At 46.1% G+C, this 25,506-nt stretch overlaps 1 protein-coding gene across 2 annotated transcripts in view; it reads left to right on the plus strand.

Moving 5' to 3' along the window:
- Nucleotides 1-25,506, plus strand: part of DNPEP (aspartyl aminopeptidase) — a 58,754-nt gene that overhangs the window by 24,048 nt on the left and 9,200 nt on the right. For both annotated transcript variants that reach the window (XM_068246028.1, XM_068246030.1), the window contains exons 6-14: nucleotides 3,243-3,367; nucleotides 4,870-4,966; nucleotides 8,053-8,160; nucleotides 12,513-12,590; nucleotides 16,374-16,457; nucleotides 19,521-19,681; nucleotides 24,352-24,391; nucleotides 24,503-24,604; nucleotides 25,231-25,398. In XM_068246028.1, coding sequence (XP_068102129.1) covers nucleotides 3,243-3,367; nucleotides 4,870-4,966; nucleotides 8,053-8,160; nucleotides 12,513-12,590; nucleotides 16,374-16,457; nucleotides 19,521-19,681; nucleotides 24,352-24,391; nucleotides 24,503-24,604; nucleotides 25,231-25,398 — 963 coding nt within the window. The remainder of the gene's footprint in view (nucleotides 1-3,242; nucleotides 3,368-4,869; nucleotides 4,967-8,052; nucleotides 8,161-12,512; nucleotides 12,591-16,373; nucleotides 16,458-19,520; nucleotides 19,682-24,351; nucleotides 24,392-24,502; nucleotides 24,605-25,230; nucleotides 25,399-25,506) is intronic.

Genomic DNA, 25,506 nt, shown 5'->3' on the forward strand with positions numbered 1-25,506 from the left:
AAAAAATGGTTAGGGTGTAGTTTTACTATTTGGCCACAAGATGGCAACATTACAAATTTGTTTCATGCGACCTGCAAGCCTCCTTCCGGACGCTTGCAGGAAGTAGAAAGAGGCTGGGACTTTGTTATTTTTTCACAATGATTGCGCTGCTCAGCCGAGCGGCAGCAGATCATTGCGGGGCTAAGATCAACGAACGGGAATGGATTTTCCCGTTCGTTGATCTCTGTGGCGAGCGGGCGGCGGCGTGTTTACTAGCGGCGGGCGGCGTGTTTACGAGCGGGAGCGCGGACAGCGGCGGGAGTGCGCAGAGTACGGATTTCTCCGTCCCTGGGGGTGAAAGGATGGAAAAAGGGGCGGAGAAATCCGTACGCGCGGGGGTAAAGTGGTTAAAGGACATCTGAAGTGAACCAAATATGGAGGCTGCCATATTTTCTGTTAAACAATGCCAGTTGCCTGGCTGGTCTATCTGGCTGCATTAGTGTCTGAATCGCACACCAGAGACAAGCATGCAGCTAATCTTGTTGGATCTGACAATGTCAGAAACACCTGATCTGCCGCATGCTTGTTCAGGGTCTGCTGCTAGGCAAAGCCTCAGTAGGATAACCAGGCACCTGGTATTGCTTAAAAGGTAATAAATATGGCAGCCTCCATATCCCTCTTGCTGCAGTTGTCTTTCAACCTCTTTAGCGGTATGATTATTTCTAGATTTTAGGTTCTGGATGAGGTGCAATTTTTTTCCACATGCTTTTAGATCCTAAACATCCTACAGCTAGATCTGTGGCGCCCCTGCACATCACTCACCTCCCATGTATCCAGCTCGGGGTTACCATTCTGAACTGTGGATTTCCGGCCCGAGCCTGACTCGGGGGTTACCGCTAAGGAGGTTAACCACTTCGCAGTGTCCCTATGTCCTTATTTAATCAGAAGTAACTTTATCCCTACTTATGACACAGAAATGAAATATATATTGTTTTTTCAAGACAAACTAGGCTTTCATTGTATGCCATTTTTTCCCTCAAACAATTTTTTGTTTTCTATGATATGGGAAAACAAGGAAAAAAAATAGAAAAAAAAACATTATTTCTCAGTTTTACCAATTTCAGTGTAAAAATAAAAAGTGCTACTGTAGATAAAAACACACATTTTGTTTGGCTATTCTTACCGCTTATCACAACTTAGATTATATTCCTGTCACAATTTATGGTGAAGATATTTGATTCTGAAATAATGCTATAGAATGTATTTTTCACTATGAACTGAGAAAATAAAAGTATTTTTAATGGTAAAAATCAATCTCATTAGCTCAGGAAACATATATTCCCATTCACCAATTAGTGCTGCATCAGATAGTGCCAGAAATGTGCACAGGAGCAAGCCCAATCCTGCACAGCACTGCTTCTGCTACAAGACGTATATCTACTGACTCGTGGCTTAGATGAAGTCACAGAGGACGTAGATATACTGTAGTGGTGGATAAAGTGGTTAAGCAAATGGCTGGAGCTGTCATAAACCAACCTTTTTTTTTTTTTTTTTTAATGTATGTTTGAGCTCAACACGCTAGGAGAAACTGGGGGGTGGGACAGGTGTGCAAAGGAAGCGGTCCTGATGCCCACAGCTCCCCCCCCCCCCCCCCCGTTCTCCTCTGCTCCCCTTTCTTTATAACTGAAACCCCTCTGGCAGCCTCTTCCGTGTCATGGAGTTGGGCGTCACTGCGCTGGCCCCGCTGCTCACGTCCTGCAGTCACTTTTTACGTCATGTACAGAGTGCTCCCGGCCGTGTTTATGTGCTGTAGTGCGCACACAGCCAGGCCAGCACAAGCGCAGTGATGCCTGACCCGGGCAAGACAGAAGAGGCTGCCAGAGGGGCTTCAGGTATGAAATGAGAGAACAGGGGGAGCAGTGGGCATCAGAACAGCTACATGTTTGCTACCCCTTTCTCCTAGTGTGTTGGGCTCTGGTCTCCTTTAAAGGAAACCTAATGTGAGGGGGATATGGAGGTTGCCATATTTCCTTTTAAACAATGCTAATTGCCTGGCATTACTGCTGATCTCTTAACCTCCCTGGCGTTCTATTAAAATCGCCAGGGAGGCTGCGGGAGGGTTTTTTTTAAATTAAAAAAAAACTATTTCATGCAGCCAACTGAAAGTTGGCTGCATGAAAGCCCACTAGAGGGCGCTCCGGAAGCGTACTTTCGATCGCCTCCGGCAATCGAAAGTAACAAGATAGGCCGCAATGAGCGGCCTATCTTGTTTCGCTTTCCTCGTCGCCATGGCGACGAGCGGAGTGACGTCATGGACGTCAGTCGACGTCCTGACGTCAGAGCCGCCCGATCCAGCCCCTAGCGCCGGCCGGAACTGTTTGTTCCAGCTGCACTGGGCTCGGGCGGCTGGGGGGACCCTCTTTCGCCGCTGCACGCGGCGGATCGCCGCGGAGCGGCGGCGATCGGGCAGCACACGCGGCTGGCAAAGTGCCGGCTGCGTGTGCTGCTTTTTTCAGATTGAAAATCGGCCCAGCAGGGCCTGAGCGGCGACCTCCGGCGGCATACCCCGAGCTCAGCTCGGGATTACCGCCAAGGGGGTTAAAGTGAACCAGAGATGAAGCACCCTCTTGTATTTTCCCATATATATCAGTGGGAACATTAGAGAAAACACCTACCATGCTCCCAGTTTCATTCTTCACTGCTCAGCCTGCTTGTTAGCAGCCCTGATAAATCCCCGACTGAGCATTGTCTGGCTTTGCTCAGGAATCATTATAGCTGAGTCATTATAGCAGATCCAGAAGGGGGCAGGCTTGGGCTTGAAGAGACCTCGGAGAAGACAGATTCGGCTATAATTATTCCTGAGCAAAGCCACACTGAATGCTCAGTCGGGGATTTTATCAGGGCTGTTAACAGGCAGTCTGAGCAGAGAAGGATGAAGCAGAGAGCAGGGTAGGTGTTTTCTCTAAGGTTCCCACTGATATATATGGTAAAATACATGAGGGTGCTTCGTCTCCGGTTCACTTGAAACCGCAGTATTTTCTGAATCGCACATGTGATCTGCATGCTTGTTCAGGGGTTGTGGTTAAAAGTGTGAGAGGCAGGGGATCAGCAGGGCAGCCAGGCAACTGGTATTATTCACTGTTAAATAAAAATGGCAGCCTCCATATCAGTACTTCCCTTAAGGTCCCTTTAACACCTTCTGAAATGATGTCATAAGCAGGAAAGAGGACAATCTCATGACATCACTTGTTTGTTTGTGACAGGAGGGCCACCGTTTGCATCACCGCCTGGTTTTTGTGGAACGCCCGATCCTCCGTATCCCCCACCTGGCCATCCACCTGCAGAGGAACATAAACGAGAACTTCGGACCCAACACGGAGCAGCACCTGTAAGTGACAGTTTGGTTGTCAGCTTTCGGAGCTTTAAAGCAAATCTGATGTGAAAATAAACTTATGAGACAATGAAATGTACGTGTAGTACAGAGAACAAATAGAACATTAATCGCAAAGAAAAGTCTCATTGTTTTTCAGTCCAGGAAGAGTTAAAGTGAACCTAAAGTCAACAAAAAAATGAGATTAACTCACCTGGGGCTTCCCTCAGCCCCCTGCAGACGATCGGTGCCCTCGCAGTCTCGCTCCGATGGTCCAGGACCCGCCGGCGAACACTTCCGGTTTTGCCGTCACCGGCCGACAGGCATGGGAACGCGAACAATCACTCTGATTTTTTTCAAACGACCGGTTGCTTGGTTGTCAAATCGGGCGTGTGTACAAACGGTCGTTAAGCTGATAACGCTGGTTTTGATAGATCCGCTTGGCGTGTACAAACGACCGTTTGTACACACGCCCGATTTGACATCCAAACGACTGGTCATTTGGAAAAATCCGACGTGTGTATGTACCTTTTAAAACACTTGAGGTTTTTATCTATGCAAAAGAGCTTCTCTGAGCTATTTGACAACTTGCTTGAACTCAATCCTATTTTCTGAAAAGCTTAAAGTGTAACTGTCGGGCATAAAATCAAAAATGAATTCTTTATTTTTATCTGGTAAACAAGTGATAAGGCAATCCAAAAGTTAAAATCGCTATTACTTTTCTTGTTGATAAATGATCATTCCCCAGTTTACCTGACTCTTATTTGATACACACAAAATTTGGTATACAAAAAGGAAGTTGCAGGGCATGCTGGGTTGTCCTTATTTGCTCCTCTACATCCCCCTCAGACTTAACTAATGCAGCCTGATTGGCTGAAGCATCTTTCCTTCCTGTTTTCCCCTCCCACACCTCTGTTCCTCTCTGATTGGCCAATATTTCTCATGCTGAGACAATGCACTTTCTATAGTGCCGGACAGGCAATGCATACACAATCGGGCAGAGGAGAGTAAGGGAGGAAATGACATCAGGATTGGCTTCAATATAGCCACACTTAAAATGAGAAATGCTAAGAAGGATTTTTTTCTTTTTCCCTGTATAAAAATCACTAAAATCAAAACGTGGACAGTGCAATACATATGTTATGTAAGTAGAGCCAGTATTTATCTACTTATATATGTCTGGATTTTTTCTGAGATAGTATGGCTGACATCTCCTCTTTAAACAGCCTAGAAAAAGTGAGAGACAGCTTGAGATAAGGTTTTACCGCAGGGAAGTTCAAATGGTCATTAGCTCTGCTTCTTTTCAAGCTTAAAATACAGAGTGTGGTTTCTAAACTGCAACTGTGACAGTGATTCAATGTTATAAGTACAGCTATATAGCTGAAAATAAAAATTACTCTTCTCTTTGCTAATGTTCCATTATCCGTTTTTACACATACAATGTATTATCTCATAAGTTTATTTTGGCTTCAGTGTCCCTTTAAGCACGACATTCTTAGACTCGGTGTTTCCTGTTACAGGCTGCCCATTCTCGCGTCATCCATTCAGGAAGGCCTGGAGAAGGAGCCTATGGATTCTGGATCATCCTGTCACTCTTCTGGTGGCACCCAGAACCAGGTAAGGCCGGGCATCTATTTATTCCGTAATCTATTGCATGGCCTCATGGATGAGGGTGGATGCTTTGGGAACATTTTCAGTCATGTACCTTTGATACTTTTCAATGATCCAGAACATCCGCACTCCCATTCAAATCCAGCAGATGGCACTCCTGGCAACCTGAACTTATTTGTGCATTATAAACAGTATTTGTATGTTCTTCTCCTGGAACATCTGCTCCACTTTTGTACTCACTTCATCAGAGTTTCCCTTTAAAGGGAACCTAAACCCATGTGGAAAAAAACAACAACAAAGTTTCATTTACCCGGGGCTTCTACCAGCCCCCTGCAGCCAACCTGTGCCCTCGAAGTCACTCACGAATCCTCTGGTCCCCCGCCGCCAGCTAGTTTCTTTTTTTGTTGACTTAAAGTGACTTCAAGGCCATAGGACGGCTGCAGGGGGCTTGCAGGTAAGTGAAACTTTTTTTTTTTTTTTTTTAGCAGTTTACAGTTCTGCTTTAAGGACCTCCAATGGCAACATTTTCATCAATATACCATAAAACTTCTGTGTGATAATTCAGACTTTAAGATACTTCCTTATACTGTTATACGGATTTCATCCTCCTAATTAGTGCAGCTGAGCAGGTGTGTGTGTGTGTGTGTGTGTGTGTGTGTGTGTGTGTGTGTGTGTGTGTGTGTGTGTGTGTGTGTGTGTGTGTGTGTGTGTGTGTGTGTGTGTGTGTGTGTGTGTGTGTGTGTGTGTGTGTGTGTGTGTGTGTGTGTGTGTGTGTGTGTGTGTGTGTGTTAAACTTACCCAGCAGCCATCTTCTTTAACCCCTCCCACGGTGGTTCCCATACTGCGGTCACGTGACTACAAACACTTCCTCCTTCCGGGTGGAAGGAGGAAGCGTAGTAGTCATGTGACGTGGCTTGGAATGCAGCGTGGGAGGGGTTAAAGAAGATGGCTGCTGGGTAAGTTTAACCCAACACACACACACACCTGCTCAGCTGCACTAATTAAGAGGATGAACATGAATGAAACTCATTCGGATTTCATCCGAAGCTGATCCGGAGATCATCACTATATTTGGACAAGGCTCCTAATGATCCTGGTTGCCTGTGGAGTGCGTCTATATCTCAAAGAAGCAGCAAACGTGCACCATCCGTCCATGTATAGCTTGATTTATTGCTTCAGATAGAAATTGCTTGAATACAGGGGTGGTGCATCAGTGTACAACAATGCTCAGTGTAAGCAGGTACATACTGTGCAGTGGTGGAGTGGGTGCCTCAAGTGTAGGTGGGATCGGCGACGGCCGTTTCGCGTCCGACTGGTCACGCTGCGTGTGTGTATATTATATATATATCATAGTTCTTCCTTCTTTGTTACCCTTACGGAGCACACGTCCATAGCATGTGGATACAAATCAAGGGGATTGGGAGAGCAGTGAGAGTATGTTAGCCCGATTGAGTACCCACCCACATTATGGAAGTGCCACTCCATACTGCTTTTTACAATACCAGCAATGCCTGTGGAGTGCGTCCTAAGTGGCTGCAGCCTTGAAGCACTTTGAGTCGGCCAGGAGAAGAGCACTATATAAATGTTCTGTGTCTTGTCTGCGGGTAGGCAGATCGGCCGGGCCAATTGGGCGTCATGATTACCACTATTCAAAGCATCTATAGAAGTGATTATTATGAGCACAGGACCAATAGAGAGCTAATACTGTAGTTGAGGGAGGGCCCTTTGGGGCCCCTCTGGCCCAAGGGCCCCGATGCGGTGGCTACCTCTGCACCCCCTATTGCTACGCCCCTGAGATCGGGCCAATTGGGTGTCATGGTCGGCAGGTGTCTGATAGCCTCCTGTATTTTCCGTAATCTGGCCCCTAAGCAGTGATTTGATCACCTGATGTGGCTACTACGTAGTAATGAATGGTTATAGATCGGCTACAACTACTCCAGGTTCCCTTCGCTGCCTTTTCCGCCCTGGTGGTACGAGTGGGCGTGATCGGGGGGCGTTGCTAAGGAGGATAACTTCCACTTCCTCTCCGCCCATATTCTACATCAGTCGAAGATTTTGGTTAACTAGTGTGGGGACCCCCGGGAGCACTGGACTAAAAGAAAGGTGCTGTGACATTTGTCACAGCGCCATTCACAAAACGGCACTAAGAGCAGTCATACCCCCTCTCAGTTCAGGGTTAGCTCAAGGGGGGGTTTAAGTGAGAATAGGTACTGCATAGTAATATATCAGTAATTATTAAATTGCCAATATTTTTCTATCTGCGGCACCACCGGGTGCCCAACTCATGTGGCGGTGCTGCAATACGTACTTAGGAAAGGGAAAATCTGAGGAATGGGACTTCAGTACAAAACGCGCACACCATGGCTTTCTCTGTGATTAAGTAATCATGAAGAGTAGCAGCAGGCTGGCACTACAGTTGCGGAACAGTCATATTGAGCCGTGCACTGTTGACTGGTCCATACACGTGTCCTCTAAAGTGAATGCCAACAGCGTGCTCTAGCAAGGAAGATCTTGTGAACTGGCATCAGTAGAGAGGAAAGCTGGCACTGCTGCAAAATGCAAACCTTTTATTGGATACAATGGTGCATCAAAGGTGCAGTGAAAACATCACAAAAATGGAGGCAGGTAACACCAAAAAGATGATCAGAGGCACATGGTAATACGGTGGGTGGAGGGTGCAAGAGGAGCCTGACGGCTGTTTCGCACACAGCTGTGCTTCTACGGAGCTTCAAAGCACAGCTGCGTGCGAAACGGCCGTCAGGCTCCTCATGTACCCTGCACCACCCGTATTACCATGTGCCTCTGATCATCTTTATGGTGTTACCTGCCTCCATTTTTGTGATGTTTTCACTGCACCTTTGATGCACCATTGTATCCAATAAAACGTTTGCATTTTGCAGCAGTGCCAGCTTTCTCTGTGATAAGTTGCGTAGCGTTTACACTGAGGTGTCTGTAGATAGTCGTTTCCATTACCTATACTGCAGAGCTGCTGTTGTGGTTTATTATTTAGTGCTTCCTTGTGTTGCCTGTGGAAATTGAGGTATTTGTCCTCCTGTAGTGACATGTGCCGGTCTTGCTTATGTGTCTTGCAGACAGACCGCCATCACTCTCTGCTGCTCAGCCTGCTGTGTGAGAGGCTGGGGGTCAAGCCGGAACAGATCCTGGAGATGGAGCTGTGCCTGACGGACACACAGCCTGCCGTGAGTATGGATTGTACTTACTCGAGCCTCTCCTAGTTCTCGCATTGTATCATAAAATGTGAAACTTGCAGAGCATTAGTCCAGGACTGGATTCCCCTCCCCTCCCCCCCCCCCCTCCCCAATCTTGAAACTCTAAAGGCTGGTCTAATGTGATTTCAAGGCATAATTGGGGTGCGTATACTCATTTTGCCAATTTTATCACCTCCATGTAGTATGAGGGCCAATTCATTTTAGATACTATGAACGGATTGTGTTAGCAAGTCCTCATACATCATGGAGGTGGCAAAATTGGCTAGTCAAAATTGGATGTGTACTAGGGTTAAAGGGGCACTATGGCTAAAAATATTAAAATTTAAAATATGTGCAAACATAAACAAATAAGAAGTACGTTTTTTCCAGAGTAAAATGAGCCATAAATTACTTTTCTCCTATGTTGCTGTCACTTACAGTAGGTAGTAGAAATCTGACAGAAGTGACAGGTTTTGGACTAGTCCATCTTTTCATGGGGGGATTCTCAAGAATTTATTTATTTTCAAAAGCACTTTGTGAATGGCAGTTGCTCTGTCCAACTGCCAAAAAACTGTGTAGTGAGCAGGGAGGCTGGCCAGCATCATTGTTTAAATCCTGTTTGGGGAATATCTTTATAAAGAATAAAAGCCTTGCTGAGAATCCCCTAGGAAGAGATGGACTAGTCCAAAACCTGTCACTTCTGTCAGATTTCTACTACCTACTTTAAGTGACAGCAACATAGGAGAAAAGTCATTTATGGCTCATGTTACTCTGGAAAAAAATTACTACTTATTTGTTTGTTTGCACATATTTAAAATTTTACAATTTTCGCCATAGTGCCCCTTTAATGCTAGGTACACAATATGCGTTTTCGGGCGATTCTCCATTAGACCGATTTTTTTTGAATAGATTTTCAGCTTTATTTCCTGCTCAATTCTTTTATCTTTACTTATCAATTTCCATTCATTTCTGTGAGGAATTGACCAGAGAAACGTTTGAAAATCTCGACCATGACGGATATTATCTATCGAACCATCTATCTAGCACAGAATTGTATTGTGTTCCTAGCACTATGCTGGGAATACACCATGCGTTTTTCTGGCAGATAGATGGTTCGCTAGATAATTTCCGACATGTCCGATCTCACTTTCGATCGTTTTACTGTTCCATTTTTGATAGAAGTGAATGGAAATTGATAAGAAAAGATAAGAGAACAGAGTGGGAAATTGAACTGAAAAACGAATCGAAAATCGATCTAACAGTAAATCGACCGAAAAAATGCATTGTGTGTTCCTAGCATTACTCTTCTCTGAAAGTAACTGATAACATTGCTGGTTTCCGCATTCATTATCAGATTGACTTGATGTAGGGTGGTGGCAATCTTATTAATGATCAGTAAAAAAGTAGTGCGCTCCTACCATCAAACCAATGCAATCAGTGAGCTACAATGTCTAAAGAGGACATAAATTTGCTTACTTGGATCGCTAATATCATAGGGTGTGTATGTCCCCTAAATGTTTGTTGAATCAAGCAGTATGGCACTCAACAATCCACAGCTAGAAATATTAAAACACTCTATTAAAATAGATACAGTATAAAAAGGAGTATAATGGTCATGCATGCGCAGTAAGCCCCCTGCTTCCAAAGTTACTGGGCAGGGGCTCTCAATCAATTATATAGTGTGACAACTGGCACTGGAGGGCGCTACCACTTATATTGTCTTATGGATTAATAATATCCTGTTAATGAGCTCCTAATGATACAACAATCCACCTCCTGCCGCAACCATCCAGGTGGGGCTTCCCCCTTTAATCCCCACCTGCAAAAGGATAATCGTTTTTATATTCTCAATGGATGTGCGCTGGACATAAACACTTGAAAATTATGGTTCATTATTCAACAAACCAGTTTATTAAAAATGGTGTTAATACACTCTAAAAGCCACTTCATATATGCATGACTCTCATTCGCACATTCTCACACACACTAAGGGTGCATACACACATCAGACCATAGTCTTTGGAAAGTGAAAGATCACAGACCAATCTTACCCCCTTCCATGTAGTATGAGAGCCATACCTACACAGTCTATTCTATGGAGCTGAACTCCCCATCAGAAAAAAATCTTTGCAAGATGCTGCACACACAGATGCTGTACAGACACAAAAGATCAGTATCTGCAAATGATCTGTTCCTGCAAAAGATCCATTCCTGCAAATTGCAATGATAGTCTATGAGATCTGCAGATCATCATACACACCTTGTTTAACAGACAATCATCTGCAGATCAGATCCATCCTGGTGGATCTGATCTGCAGATGATCTGCAGAGGATTGTCTGTTAAACAAGTGTGTATGATGATCTGCAGATCTCATAGACTATCATTGCAATTTGCAGGAATGGATCTTTTGCAGATACTGATCTTTTGTGTCTGTACAGCATCTGTGTGTGCAGCATCTTGCAAAGATTTTTTTCTGATGGGGAGTTCAGCTCCATAGAAAAGACTGTGTAGAGTATGGCTCTCATACTACATGGAATGGGGTAAGATTGGTCTGTGATCTTTCACTTTCCAAAGACTATGGTCTGATGTGTGTATGCACCCTTAGGCATGCTGGTTCCCCTTTAAAAATGAAAAGAATTAAAAAATAAAGGAATAAAAATCTTTTTACTAAAACGCATCAAATATGCCAAAAAAAACAGGAGCAAAGCTCTGCAATAGAAAATATGTCCTCGGTTCCTTACTGCTACCAAAGTCTTGGACAATCTATTAAATGTAGCTTATAATAGTGGCAGTCTAATCGTATCTCACCAAGTTCCCAGATGGTGACAGCTACATTCATATGGGTACAAACTGTGCACTAGCGCATGTCACTTTCAAACGGTTGGTTAATATAGATCTCACCCTCCGCATGTGATAGTGTGGGTTTCCAAATTCCTTTGGTTCCTGTGGCTCCCTCCGGATTGTGCTCTGATGATCTCGTCCCGGCGAATGTAACAAGTTTGCCGGAGCTCGGCTACACCTGCCTTGCCGCTCTGCTACTGATCCTGAGTGGTGACGTCACTTCCTCTAGTGCGTCTCACTCGTTGCTGATACCGCTTCCTTGCGCTCCAACTCGCTTCCTCCTTACTTGCTTGCCAGAATAGTGGTGCTTAGAGTGGAGGGAATGTCAGGTTAGTGCACAGTAAGGAACCGAGGACATATTTGCACCAATTATATAGTGTCTTTTCGAAGCTCGCAGGGAACCATGGCATTGGTGTGCAGCTTGGTGGTAAAGATGTCCATAGATTCCCTCTCAGCTTCTCATTGGCTCATAAGTTTGCACACCACAGAAAGAAAAATGTATTGCTTCCTCCACAGCTTTGCTGGGTTTGCTGTAATGATGCGTTTACTGCATGCGGTGGAGGGAGACTCTCATCAGCTGGGGAGCAGCTCTGCATTGGAATTGAGCACTTCCATCTTTATAACAGCTGACAGCTGTGTAAGCCAGCTTTCCCTCTGAAGCGTATGCTGAGGAGAGAGCAATGCTAACATTGGAATAATTGTGGGGAAATCCGTGTAATGCTTATTTTCTAACATTTCAGCCACACCCACAATGTTATGCTATATCTGAGGCAAGCACTCAAAACTCTTACCGCCAGTGGGGGTGGATGCACTGCAGCACTAGCGATGTGCCCTATTGTACTATATGTAGCATCTTATAGAATGAGGCAGCGTCTCATTGTATGTGTGCTTTATGCCTGGTACAGACCTTCTATGGATGGATGTGTAAAACACAGGGTAGAAGCCACTCTAAAAAGGGACATTGACACGAGAGATAATACGAAGGCTGCCATCTTCCTTCCCTTATAAACAATGCTGGTTCCTGGCTGTCATGCTGAGCTTTTGGCTTTAGTTGTGTTTGAGTCCCAGCCCTGCAACAAGCATGCAGCCAGTGGTGTCCCAGCCCTGCAACAAGCATGCAGCCAGTGGTGTCCCAGCCCTGCAACAAGCATGCAGCCAGTGGTGTCCCAGCATCTGATCTGCATACTCATTCTGGGCCAGAAATGTATAGTAATAAAGGCGGAGCATCAGCACAGAAGTTACATAACTGACATTGTTTATTAGAGAATGAAGATGGCAGCCTGCATATTGCCCACTTCAGGTTCCCTTTCAGATCTGTACACACACTAGACTAAGCTAGATTCTGAGGACAGGCAGCCGCCTCAGCTAAGTTCCATCCAGCGTGTCTTCAAGGCATTACTCGTAATGTGTTCCTAACAAGCATAAGCAACACCAATACACTGACTATAGAAAAGCAATGCATCTGAACGTTAAGTTTTCTGAATTGCACCTCTTGTATTAGACCTTAGGAGGCGCTTATGAGGAGTTCATTTATGGACCACGTCTGGATAATCTGCACAGCTGTTACTGTGCCCTGCAGGTGGGTCTTCACTGTGTCTCTCTGTGTGTCTCTCTGATCCCTCTGTGTGTCTCTCTGATGCCTCTGTCTGGGTGTCTCTCGGATTCTTCTGTCTGGGTGTCTCTCGGATTCTTCTGTCTGGGTGTCTCTCGGATTCTTCTGTCTGGGTGTCTCTCGGATTCTTCTGTCTGGGTGTCTCTCGGATTCTTCTGTCTGGGTGTCTCTCGGATTTTTCTGTCTGGGTGTCTCTCGGATGCTTCTGTCTGGGTGTCTCCTGGATGCTTCTGTCTGGGTGTCTCTCTGATGCCTCTATCTGTGTGTGTCTCTCGGATGTGTGTGTGTGTGTGTGTGTGTGTGTGTGTGTGTGTGTGTGTGTGTGTGTGTGTGTGTGTGTCTCGGATGCCTCTGTCTGTCTGTGTGTGTGTGTGTCTCTCGGATGCCTCTGTCTGTGTGTCTCTCGGATGCCTCTGTCTGTGTGTGTGTCTCAGATGTCTGTCTGTGTGTCTCTCAGATGTCTGTCTGTGTGTCTCTCAGATGTCTGTCTGTGTGTCTCTCTCGGATGTCTCTGTCTGTGTGTGTCTCTCAGATGTCTGTCTGTGTGTCTCTCTCGGATGTCTCTGTCTATGTGTGTGTCTCTCTCGGATGTCTCTGTCTATGTGTGTGTCTCTCTCGGATGTCTCTGTCTGTGTGTGTCTCTCAGATGCCTCTGTGTGTCTCTCGGATGCCTCTGTCTGTGTGTGTCTCTCGGATGCTTCTGTGTGTGTGTGTGTGTGTGTGTCTCGGATGCCTCTGTCTGTGTGTGTGTGTGTCTCTCGGGTTGCCTCTGTGTGTGTGTGTGTGTGTGTGTGTGTGTGTGTGTGTGTGTCTCTCGGATGCCTCTGTCTGTGTGTCTCAGATGTCTCTGTCTGTGTGTCTCTCTCGGATGTCCCTGTCTGTGTGTCTCTCTCGGATGTCTCTGTCTGTGTGTGTCTCTCGGATGTCTCTGTCTGTGTGTGTCCTCTCGAATGCCTCTGTGTGTGTGTGTGTGTGTGTGTGTGTGTGTGTGTGTGTGTGTGTCTCTCGGATGCCTGTGTGTGTGTGTGTGTGTCTCGGATGCCTGTGTGTGTGTGTGTGTGTGTGTGTGTGTGTGTGTGTGTGTCTCTCTCGGATGCCTCTGTGTGTGTGTGTGTGTGTGTGTGTGTGTGTGTGTGTCTCTCGGATGCCTCTGTGTGTGTGTGTGTGTCTGTCTCTCGGATGCCTCTGTGTGTGTGTGTGTCTCTCGGATGCCTCTGTGTGTGTGTGTGTGTGTGTGTGTGTCTCTCGGATGCCTCTGTGTGTGTGTATGTCTCTCGGATGCCTCTGTGTGTGTGTGTGTGTCTCTCGGATGCCTCTGTCTGTGTGTGTCTCTCGGATGCCTCTGTCTGTGTGTGTCTCTTGGATGCCTCTGTCTGTGTGTGTCTCTCGGATGCCTGTGTGTGTGTGTGTGTGTGTGTGTGTGTGTGTGTGTGTGTGTGTGTGTGTGTCTCTTGGATGCCTCTGTCTGTGTGTGTCTCTCGGATGCCTCTTTCTGGGTGTCTCTCGGATGTCTCTGTCTGTGTGTGTGTGTGTGTGTGTGTCTCTCGGATGTGTGTGTGTGTGTGTCTCTCGGATGCCTGTGTGTGTGTGTGTGTGTCTCTCGGATGTGTGTGTGTGTGTGTCTCTCGGATGCCTGTGTGTGTGTGTGTGTGTCTCTCGGATGCCTGTGTGTGTGTGTGTCTCTCGAATGCCTCTGTGTGTGTGTGTGTCTCTCGAATGCCTCTGTGTGTGTGTCTCTCGAATGCCTCTGTCTGTGTGTGTCTCTCAGATGCCTCTGTCTGTGTGTGTCTCTCGGATGCCTCTTTCTGGGTGTCTCTCGGATGCCTCTGTGTGTGTGTGTGTGTGTCTCTCGGATGTGTGTGTGTGTGTGTGTGTGTGTGTGTGTGTGTGTCTCGGATGCCTCTGTGTGTGTGTGTGTGTGTGTGTGTGTCTCTCGGATGCCTCTGTCTGTGTGTGTCTCTCGGATGCCTCTGTCTGTGTGTGTCTCTCGGATGCCTCTGTCTGTGTGTGTCTCTCGGATGCCTCTGTCTGTGTGTGTCTCTCGGATGCCTCTGTCTGTGTGTGTCTCTCGGATGCCTCTGTCTGTGTGTGTCTCTCGGATGCCTCTGTCAATGTGTGTCTCTCTGATGACTCACAAATTTCCTTGATTCCGATCCAAAAAGATTCTCGAATACTTTGAATCTAATTAATCCAGTGCATAAGAATTGTGTGGTGCATGTAAGAACAGTACAGCAGAGTCTCCAATATCCGGCACCAGCAGGGAACTCCTGATGCCAAATACATGTTTGCTTGAGCAACTTGCCTATAAAATGCACAAAGCTTCTCCCTAAATACTAACCGAGCCGCCAGCAATGTGTAGCAGCCTTCCCCTTGCTCCTAGCGGCTTTCCTCGTGCATGGATGTTGGCGTGTCACATGACGCGCATCGGGTCACATGATATGCCAACTTGTGTGCCCGGAAGCCGGCTAGGGGCAAGAAGAAGGTTGCTAGACGTCGCTGGAGGCTCGGTAAATATTTTAAAGGTTGCAAACGCCCACAAAACCCCTCAAAAGGAAGTCCCTGTTATCCATCCGGCATGCTGGTTAGTTGAGACTTTAGATTGCCTGAGTTCCGCATAATGGAGACTTTGCTATACTATGAAATCTATTGATCATATCAATAAATCTATCAATAATTGATAAATCTTTCTAAAAGTGCCCATACATGGTAAAAATGTTTTCGATTAGATAATTTATTTTGATTATACTGTAAGATCGAATATAAAATGAAAAAAATGGGATAATCGTTTGTTTTTCTTGACCAAAAAAAAGATTATTTTTGATCATTTAGGTTAAATAAACGGGAAAATCGAACGTTTTATTGTACCGTGTATGGGTACCATAAGTCTAACTAAAGCATTCTAATGCTGGGAATACGCGGTTCGTTTCTGCCGTGCGTTTCTCCTCGATCGTTTTTGCCGCTCGATTCTGCAGTCAATTCTCTTATCTTCCGCTCGTTTTTCTTATCTTTTTCCATTCACTTCTATCAGAAACCGAGCGGCGAAAGGATCGAAAGGGAGATCGGACACGTCGGAGATTATCTATTGAATTATCTAATCGCCTCAAAAATGACCCGTGTATTCCCAGCATTACACGGAACACAATTCTTATGTACAGAATTAGTTATCCAAAGTTTCGCAGGGCGGCCCAGTGATTTCTTGTTAAGCTCCTGGTTTCGTTCGTTTTAAAGGATTCGAAAAAATTGAATCTTTTTGGATTTGAGGACATTTGGGATTGGTCCCATCTCTAATGAATTGGGTAGTGTTGAGAAAACGTCTCTTATCTGTGTGGCCTGATCACTTATGACGGTGGGTGTGAGATCCATCTCAGAGCTGCTGTATACCGCGTGTCGCTGGAAGGCCTGAGGGCGGGATTGATGATGGTACTGAGAGCAGATATTTGTATCATCCATCATGGCTCTCGTCATCAATAACCCAATGAGACGTCTCCCCTGGGATGATGCAAAGTTCAGCGGCAATCGCACATCCTGCTGTAATTACTTCTGAGGTGCCGAATGAGGAGACGGTCTATATTTAGCACAAAGGTTTCACCCGTGTAAATGGTGAATTTTGTACTCATAGTGTGTGTGTGTGTGTGTGTGTGTGTGTGTGTGTGTGTGTGTGTGTGTGTGTGTGTGTGTGTGTATGTATTTCAGGGAAAATCCTTTTGTCCTATTTCATCACCCTCTCTCTTCTGTTTGTTCCCCCCGCAGGCTCTTCTGGGCTCCTGCGACTCACCAAACTCTCTGTCCAACGACACCAACGTCAGGATGATCACCCTGTATGACAACGAGGAGGTGAGGCATGCTGGGAAAGGGAGTGACATCAGCCTATTAGAGTGAAGCTGTACCCAGTGACACTATTGGGGATGGGGGGGGGGGGGTGACAGGTGCAGTAGGAGCTCCATACAGACAGGGACAGCTGCAGTGACACTGGGGACATGTGACATTTTACATTTCAGGAAAGGCACACATGACGCTGCTGTAAATTGAAATGCTGAGATCTGTCATCGAACTGCTGCCCTCTGACAGGCTGTGACCTTGAACTTATTAGAGGGTTTCTCCACCATGCAGAACCCACATGACTCTTGTTGTCGTGGGTTACCCGAGTCTTATTAGCATGTGACCGATCGCTCTCCTAGTCGCCAGATGCAATCCAGTGCATCAGTAAGCAAACATGGTTGGTTGAAAAGACATCAGTCCATCTAAAGGTGGCCACACACAATAAAATAAAATGATCCCATTTTACAGCAATTTGATAAACTATCGATTTCCTGAAAAATCTAAAGGTTTTTTTTGTTTTGTTTTTTTTCGAGAAAGAAATCCGATTTGATTTCCCATTTTAATTTGATAAAAGTCTATCGGGAGTGCTGGATTTTTCTGATCCATTTTTATGAAAATTGAATAGTGTGTGGTAAATTGTCAATTTCCTTACATATACATCCTATGACAGCCGCTCGCGTGATTGGCCGGCTGGGGGGAGGGAGGGGATCGGAGTAAAAAACAAAACAAAAAACAGACATAGTAAAAAATATTACAAAAACCTGTACATAAATATTTATACAAAAATAAATAAACACAAGGGGGGCGATCAGACCCCACCAACAGAAAGCTCTGTTGGTGGGGAGAAAAGGGGAGTCACTCGTGTGCTGTGTTGTGTAGCCCTGCAGCTTGGCCTTAAAGCTGCAGTGGCCTATTATGAAAATAAGAGCCTGGTCTTTAGGGGGGTTTACCACTGTGGTCCTCAAGTGGTCAAAGGCCGAATTCCCACTAACCATTTGAATCAGATTAATAGATTTGATCCATTTGGTCGATTCCATTTATCTGATCGAAATGGTTAGTGTGAATCCATTAATCTGATTCCATTAACCCGCTTGGTGGTATGGTTCTTTCTGGATTTTAGGGTCTAAGATAGGCCTGGGCAAACTCGGCCCTACAGCTGTTACGGAACTACAAGTCCCACAATGCATTGCAGGAGTCTGACAGCCACAGTCATGACTCATAAAGGCAAATGCATTGTGGGACTTGTAGTTCCGTAACAGCTGGAGGGCCGAGTTTGCCCATGCCTGGTCTAAGAGCAGTGCAATATTTTTGCACCCTTTCAGACCCTAAAACCTTGAAAAAAAATCATCCTGCCAGGGAGATCTGCAGCAGCCTAGCAATCTCTCACCTCCCTGGCTCCAGCGCTGCAGTTATGCCTCCATCCTCCGGGTGTCGCTGCAACTCTAAAGTGAGATTGCCGGCTGTCGTCATGATGACAGCCGGGGATCTCACCAGCAGGAAGCAGAGCCCCGGAGGAGAGGAAGAAGAATGGCGGCAGACGTCGGGATCCCCGGGAGGTATGTAAAACCGCCCACTGCACGCTATACTCTGCACAGACCTCCCGGCAGCTACCCCGAGCAGAGGTCGGGATTACCACTCTCAAGCTGGCCATACACTAGGCCGATTCCCCGCGGATCGACAGCAGATTCGATCACTGGAATCGAATCTGCTGTCACATCGTTCACGCTACACGCTAAATTTCAATCTATTTCGTCCCGAAATAGATCGATCCCGTCAATCGCTCCGTGCGGGAAATTACCGTTGATCGATAGCGGATAGGGAGCGCGTCGCTAGCGGCGTTCGAGTGCCCGACAACCAACGCAATACAGCTGCAATACATTACCTGCTCCGCCGGGGCGACTCCCCAGGTCTCCCCTGTCTTCTTCTTCGCTCTGGTCTGGTCTCCGGGTCCGGCATGCTTCACTTCTTCCTGTCCCGGCAGGAAATTTAAACAGTAGAGGGCGCTCTACTGTTTAAACTTCCTCCAGACAGGAAGAAGTGAAGCATGCCGGACCCGGAGACCAGACCAGACCAGAGCGGAGAAGAAGACAGCGGAGACCTGGGGAGTCGCCCCGGCGGAGCAGGTAATGTATGCGGGGGGGAGCGGCGGCAGCACCTCCACCACCGATTGTGAACGGTTTCAGGCTGAAATCGATTCACAATCTGTTTGCAGTAAAGGCAGCTATACGATCTAGGACAGTGATGGCTAACCTTGGCACTCCAGCTGTGGTGGAACTACAAGTCCCATGAGGCATTGCAATATTCTGACAGCTCTAAGCATAACTTGGGGAGGTAGAGGCATGATGGGATTTGTAGTTTTCTCACAGCTGGAGTGCCAAGGTTAGCCATCACTGTCCTAGACCCTGAACAAGCTTGCAGATCAGAGATTTGATTATATTTTGCAGCATGCTTGTTTCAGGTGTGATTCAAACACTACTGGAGCATGACAGCTCAACAGGTTAGCCAGGCAACTGGTATATGTTGAAGAGAAATAATAATCATTCATATACCTCTCACTTCAGGTGTCCTTTAAAGAGGAACTCCAGGGAAAATAATGTAATAAAAAAGTGCTTCATTTTTACAATAATTTATGTATAAATTTAGTCAGTGTTTGACCATTGTAAAATCTTTCCCTGATGTACATTCTGACATTTATCACATGGTGCCATTTTTACTGTTGGCAGGTGATGTCACTGTAGGGAGATGCTGCTTGCAGTTGGAAACAGCTGTTATTTCCCACAATGCAATAAGGCTCCCACAGTGTGATGTCAGGACCATGGTCCTGACATCACACTGTGGGAGGGGTTTCACCACAAAATCAGCCATACAGAGCTCCTGATAATCTGTTTAAGAAAAGTAATAGATTTCTCATGGGAAAGGGGGTGTCAGCTACTGATTGGGATGAAGTTAAATTCTTGGTTACAGTTTCTCTTTTACGGTATTCCTCCTTGAGAAAGAACCATGGAGGTGTGGCTGGATGGGATCGATTTATTACTGTAGTTTTATCACACCATTGAAAAGCGGTTTTATTCCCTTCAGGTGGGATCGGGAAGCGCACATGGGGCGGAGTCACTTCTAACTGAGCTGATCCTGCGTCGCGTCTCCTGCACCCCTCAGAACCTGACTGCTTTCGAGGAGTCTGTGCCCAAATCCTTTATGATCAGTTCTGACATGGCGCATGCTGTGCACCCCAACTACATGTGAGTATAGAAACACCCCGGCTATGAAAGTATACTTACCTGGATTATTCCAGAAAAAGGAGGTTGCAGGCCCTGTCGCTACACTCACAGGAGGGAGGCGGAATGTGTCAGTGGCGTGACATGCTGCAGGACCTGCAAAAACTCAGTGAAGGAGAGGAGGCGAGTATATACTTTGTTGCAAAAAAAAAAACTAGTACCTGACAATTTTTGTCATTTTAGCTGTGTCGCTATTGATACAGCAATACCTTTTTTTAAAGTACTTAATCTATCTAAGATATGATTTATTCTGTTTTTTAGCCATCTTACACACACACACACACACACACACACACACCGCACACAGACACACACACACACAGAGACACACGCACACAGACACACACACACACACACAGACAGACACAGACACACACACGCACACAGACACACGCACACAGACACACGCACACAGACACACGCACACAGACACACGCACACAGACACACGCACACAGACACACGCACACAGACACACGCACACAGACACACACACACAGACACACGCACACAGACACACACACACAGACACAGACACACACACACACAGACAGACACACACACACACACACACCAAACGTTTGGACACACCTTCTCATTCAAAGAGTTTTCTTTATTTCATGGCTATGAACATTGTAGATTCACACTGAAGGCATCCAAACTATGAATGAACACATGTGGAAGTTTAGTACATAACCAAAAAGTGTGAAACAACTGAAAATCTGTCATATTCTAGGTTCTTCAAAATAGCCACCTTTTGCTTTGATTACTGCTTTGCACACTCTTGGCATTCTCTTGATGAGCTTTAAGAGGTAGTCACCTGAAATGGTTTTCACTTCACAGGTGTGCCCTGACAGGTTTAATAAGTGGCATTTCTTGGCTTATAAATGGGGTTGGGACCATCAGTTGCGTTGTGGAGAATTCAGGTGGATACACAGCTGATAGTCCTACTGAATAGTCTGTTAGAATTTGTATTATGGCAAGAGAAAAAGCAGCTAAGTAAAGAAAAACTAGTGGGCCATCATTACTTTAAAGGAATACTGTAGGTAGTCAGGGGAAAATGAGTTGAACTTACTTGGGGCTTCTAATGACCCCCCACAGACATCCTGTGCCCACGCAGCCGCTCACCGATGCTCCGGCCCAGCCTCCGGTTCACTTCTGGAATTTCAGACTTTAAAGTCTGAAAACCACTGCTCCTGCGTTGCCGTGTCCTCGCTCCCGCTGATGTCACCAGGAGCGTACTGCGCAGGCCCAGTATGGGCTGTGCCTGCGCAGTTCGCTCCTGCGTGGGCACAGGATGTCTGCGGGGGATCATTAGAAGCCCCGGGTAAGTTCAACTCATTCCCAGCCCCCTACAGTATTCCTTTAAGAAATGAAGGTCAGTCAGTCCGAAAAATTGGGAAAACTCAAACGCTACAAAGAAACTGGCTCACATGCGGACCGCTCCAAGAAAGGAAGACCAAGAGTCACCTCTGCTGCGGAGAATAAATTCATCTGAGTCCACCAGCCTCAGAAATCGCAGGTTAACAGCAGCTCAGGTTAGAGACCAGGTCAATGCCACACAGAGTTCTAGCAGCAGACACATCTCTAGAACAACTGTTAAGCGGGAGACTGTGTGAATCAGGCCTTCATGGTAGAATATCTGCTAGGAAACCACTGCGAAGGACAGGCAACAAGCAGAAGAGACTTGTTTGGGCTAAAGAACACAAGGAATGGACTTTAGACCAGTGGAAATCTGTGCTTTGGTCTGATGAGTCCAAATTTGAGATTTTTGGTTCCAACTACCGTGTCTTTGTGCGATGCAGAAAAGGTGAACGGATGGTCTCTACATGCCTGGTTCCCACTGTGAAGCATGAAGGAGGAGGTGTGATGGTAAGCCAGGTGCAGTGAAGAGACAGCCAGGCAAACGTTGCATGGTGGTTACGTGTATACTTCATATACAGGAAGTGAGCAGTGATGTCATTTCCTGTATCTGCGCCATCACTGTGCACCGTTCGCCTGGCTTTCTCTTCCCCACTGATCTGAGGTCTGAAGTATGCCGCAGAGTAGCGCAGCAAGGAGCGAGGGAGGAGCCAAACTTTCGGGAGGCAGGACAGGACCAAGACAAGTGGCAGGCGGGCAATAAAGTAGCCAACAGCAAAGTACCACCGGTGGTACGCGTACCACAGGCTGAAAAGCCCTGCTCTAATGAATCAATGCGGCCAGTATCTGTCCCCTTCTGATATTCAGTGCAGCAATAATATGTTCCAGTAATCAGTGGGGCAAGTATTTATCTTTACAACCCCCACCACCCCATGTCTGTCCTGTTCCCACCCCCAACTGGTAATCGTGGTGTGAATCTGTCCTTCTCTTCCAATGTGGTGATCAGTGTGCCCAGGATCTGTTCCTCGCCCCCCACCTCTACTTTCAGTGTGCCCAGTATCTGTGTCTTCCCTCCCCCTTATTGGTGGGGCCAGCATCTGTTAAATTGCACAGGACAGTGGTGGACAAACAGTGGGCCCCTGTGCAGAATAGTGCACCCATGCATGGCCGTGGTCATAAACAGATCTTGGTTGGATATTATTGTCAATAACAAAAGATAATGTGGATTACATGAACCTATGTCACATTCTGTAGGCATTGCAAAGAGTGACACTGAAGCGAAAAAAAAGTCGTATGTCTCTGCTCCTAATGTTTTATTTCTTAGCAGTACTACACATACAAATCATTATCTCATCATTTTATTTTCACTTCAGTTTCCCTTTAAAGAGAATCTGTATTGTTAAAATCGCACAAAAGTAAACATACCAGTGTGTTAGGGGACATCTCCTATTCCCCTCTGTCACAATTTCACCGCTCCCCGCCGCATTAAAAGTGGTTAAAAACAGTTTTTTAAAAAGTTTGTTTATAAACAAAATGGCCACCAAAACAGGAAGTAGGTTGATGTACAGCATGTCCACACATAGAAAATACATCCATACACAAGCAGGCTGTATACAGCATTCCTTTTGAATCTCAAGAGATCATTTGTGTGTTTCTTTCCCCCCCTGAGGGGGGAGTTCATAGCAGAACCACAACACTGAAGAACTTGGCAGCCTTCCAGACACAGGCCGACAAGTCTGACAGGGGAAAGATACATTGATTTATTACAGAGACTGTGATAGTACAAAGTGCTGCAGTAAGCCAGAACACATTAGAATAGCTTTTGGAACTTGTAGGATGATAAAAAACAGGATGCAATTTTTGTTACGGAGTCTCTTTAACCTCCTGAGCGTTAGCTCAGGAGGTTTTGTCAGTTTGTGTCCCCAGCTTAATTAATGCAGTCAAATGCCTTAGCTAAAACTAGGCTAGCTAGTAAGAGCCCCCGGCACCCCCCGATCCCCGCCTCTCCCCCGTTTATACATTACCCAGCCTGGATCCAGCGATCGGCGCAGCCTCTCTGCACAGCTCCGGTCTTCACTATGGGGAGGATCGCAGATGACGTCATGCGCAAACTCGATCCTCCCCATAGAGAGACTAAAGCTGTGCAGGGAGGCTGAGCGATCGCTGGATCCAGAGGGGGGTAATGTACTATAAACGGGGGATCTGGGGGTGCCGGACACTTGTGCTAGCTAAACGTTTTACAGCCATTTGATCACATTAATTATGCATGGGAGACTCCTTGGGACAACACAGTGACTGGCATACCGCCAAGGAGGTTAACGAAGCATAGATTTTGCACTTTTATAGGATTGGGCCATAAGCGATTTATCAATGTTCCACATGAACATGAACCATTCAAAACCTGCTGAGGTAAAATTCAATCCATTTTCAAGCGGCATAAATTTGCATTCAAAATTTGCACAATCCTGCATCAATTCAAAATTATTTGATCATTGACCAGCCCGGTCAATGATCAAACAATTTTGAATTGATGCAGGATTGTGCAAATTTTGAATGCAAATTTATGCAGCTTGAAAATGGATTGAATTTTACCTCAGCAGGCTTTGAATGGTTAATGTTCAAGCTGCATAAATGTGCGCACAAAAATCTTGAAAATATTTGCATCTCACTGACTTATGAGTTACAGAAAGAAATACACTGAGAAGAGACTAGAGGATAATCCGGTCCTAACTGTGGTGCAGCAGCATGGGCCCTAGAGGACATGGGGCCCCTGTGCCGGCTGCACTGTCTGCATGGGCCTATGCCCCCCTCTGACCGAAGATATTTGTGTCTAACTCGCATATAAGTCATAGAAGTTGAACCTTATACTCTTAAGGTGCTCATACATGGTACAATTTTTTTTAATTTTTTTTCGATTAGATAATTTAGTTCGATTATTCCGTTAGATCGAATATAAAGATTTTTCCAGCATATCCGATCTGATTTTTCTTGAAAAAACGGGATAATCATTCGAATTTCTTGATCGAAAAAAAAATTTCAACTTTCGTTCGATCATTTAGATCGAATAAACGGGAAAATCAAAAGTTTTTTTTTATTGTATCGTGTATGGACACCATTAGACAGACCTACATTTTATTACTTCTAGTCAAGGATTATACGGTAAGGTGAGATAATCTGAGAGAAAATCTTTGCAAATCAACCCCATTGTTGCATGTATTGTTAACAAGTGTTTTTTTGTTTTTGTTTTTTAAATGTTTTTGGTTTCTTCTGCAGGGATAAGCACGAGGAGAACCACCGGCCTTCCTTCCACAAGGTGTGTTTCTTGGGTGTCAGTACTGTGTTAGGAAGTCGTCACAGAGCCGCTGGCGGAGTTGGCGTATTTGTGAAGTAACGTTATTGCTCACGTGTTTCTTGTATTCGCCAGGGCCCGGTCATCAAAGTGAACAGCAACCAGCGCTACGCCTCCACCGCTGTGACCGAATCCATTGTGCGAGAGATCGCCAGCCGCGTGGGTGTCCCACTGCAGGTATGCCTATTCACAAAACCGCTTAGAGTTCAAGGTTCAGGTCGTCTTATTTCCAATAATAGCCGCAGCCAGTTCACATGGCTACTAATGACAGGCAACTTCTGAAGTACTAAACACATCCTGCCACCTCTCCCTGCTAATGTCCCAGCTGCAGCACAGCAATCATTCTCTCTACTCACCCTGCTGCTCTGCACATTCACTGACTGCAGGCTGTGTGTAGAGCAAGGAGACACATTGCCCATGGGACAGGAAGGGGAGGGGTGCTACATCTAGTGCATGAGGTAGTAGTCTCCTGCACTGCCAGCTGCTATTTTCCCGATTTGTTGCTCAAACTATGAAAAAAGGTCCCAGGCAGAAGAACACAGTGACTGAGCACCACAGCGGCACCTCTAGTCATGGCTACACCCGGTGCTGTCAGCCCCTGCAACCCTACAGTAGGTACGCCACTGGTAGGTAGTAGATTGTGGGCTCCACTTAACTGTCCGTTAAGTGATATGACTATATACTCTGTACAGCGCTGCGGAAGATGTGAGCGTTCTATAAAAAATAATATCCTTTGTTGGCTGAAAAAAAATCAGCTGTTTTCGCGTGCTTTTATTCTACTAGAAGTCTGTTTTTGTCCCCAGGAGTTCATGGTTCGGAACGACGTGCCGTGTGGGACGACCATCGGGCCCATCCTGGCCAGTAAGCTGGGCCTGCGGGTGCTGGACATGGGCTGCCCTCAGCTGGCCATGCACTCCATCAGGGAGATGTGCTGTACATCTGGGGTCCTGCAGACCACCACTCTCTTCCAGGTAATGTTGTGTGATGTATTTTCCAAGGCACACCACCAGAGGGCACTGCTGAGCCAGTATTTATAGACAGGGGAGGAAGAGGTGATCTGTTGAGGGAAATTAGCTGAA

This window comes from Hyperolius riggenbachi, chromosome 7, assembly GCF_040937935.1.
Source record: "Hyperolius riggenbachi isolate aHypRig1 chromosome 7, aHypRig1.pri, whole genome shotgun sequence".
In the NCBI taxonomy this organism is placed as follows: Eukaryota; Metazoa; Chordata; class Amphibia; order Anura; family Hyperoliidae; genus Hyperolius; species Hyperolius riggenbachi.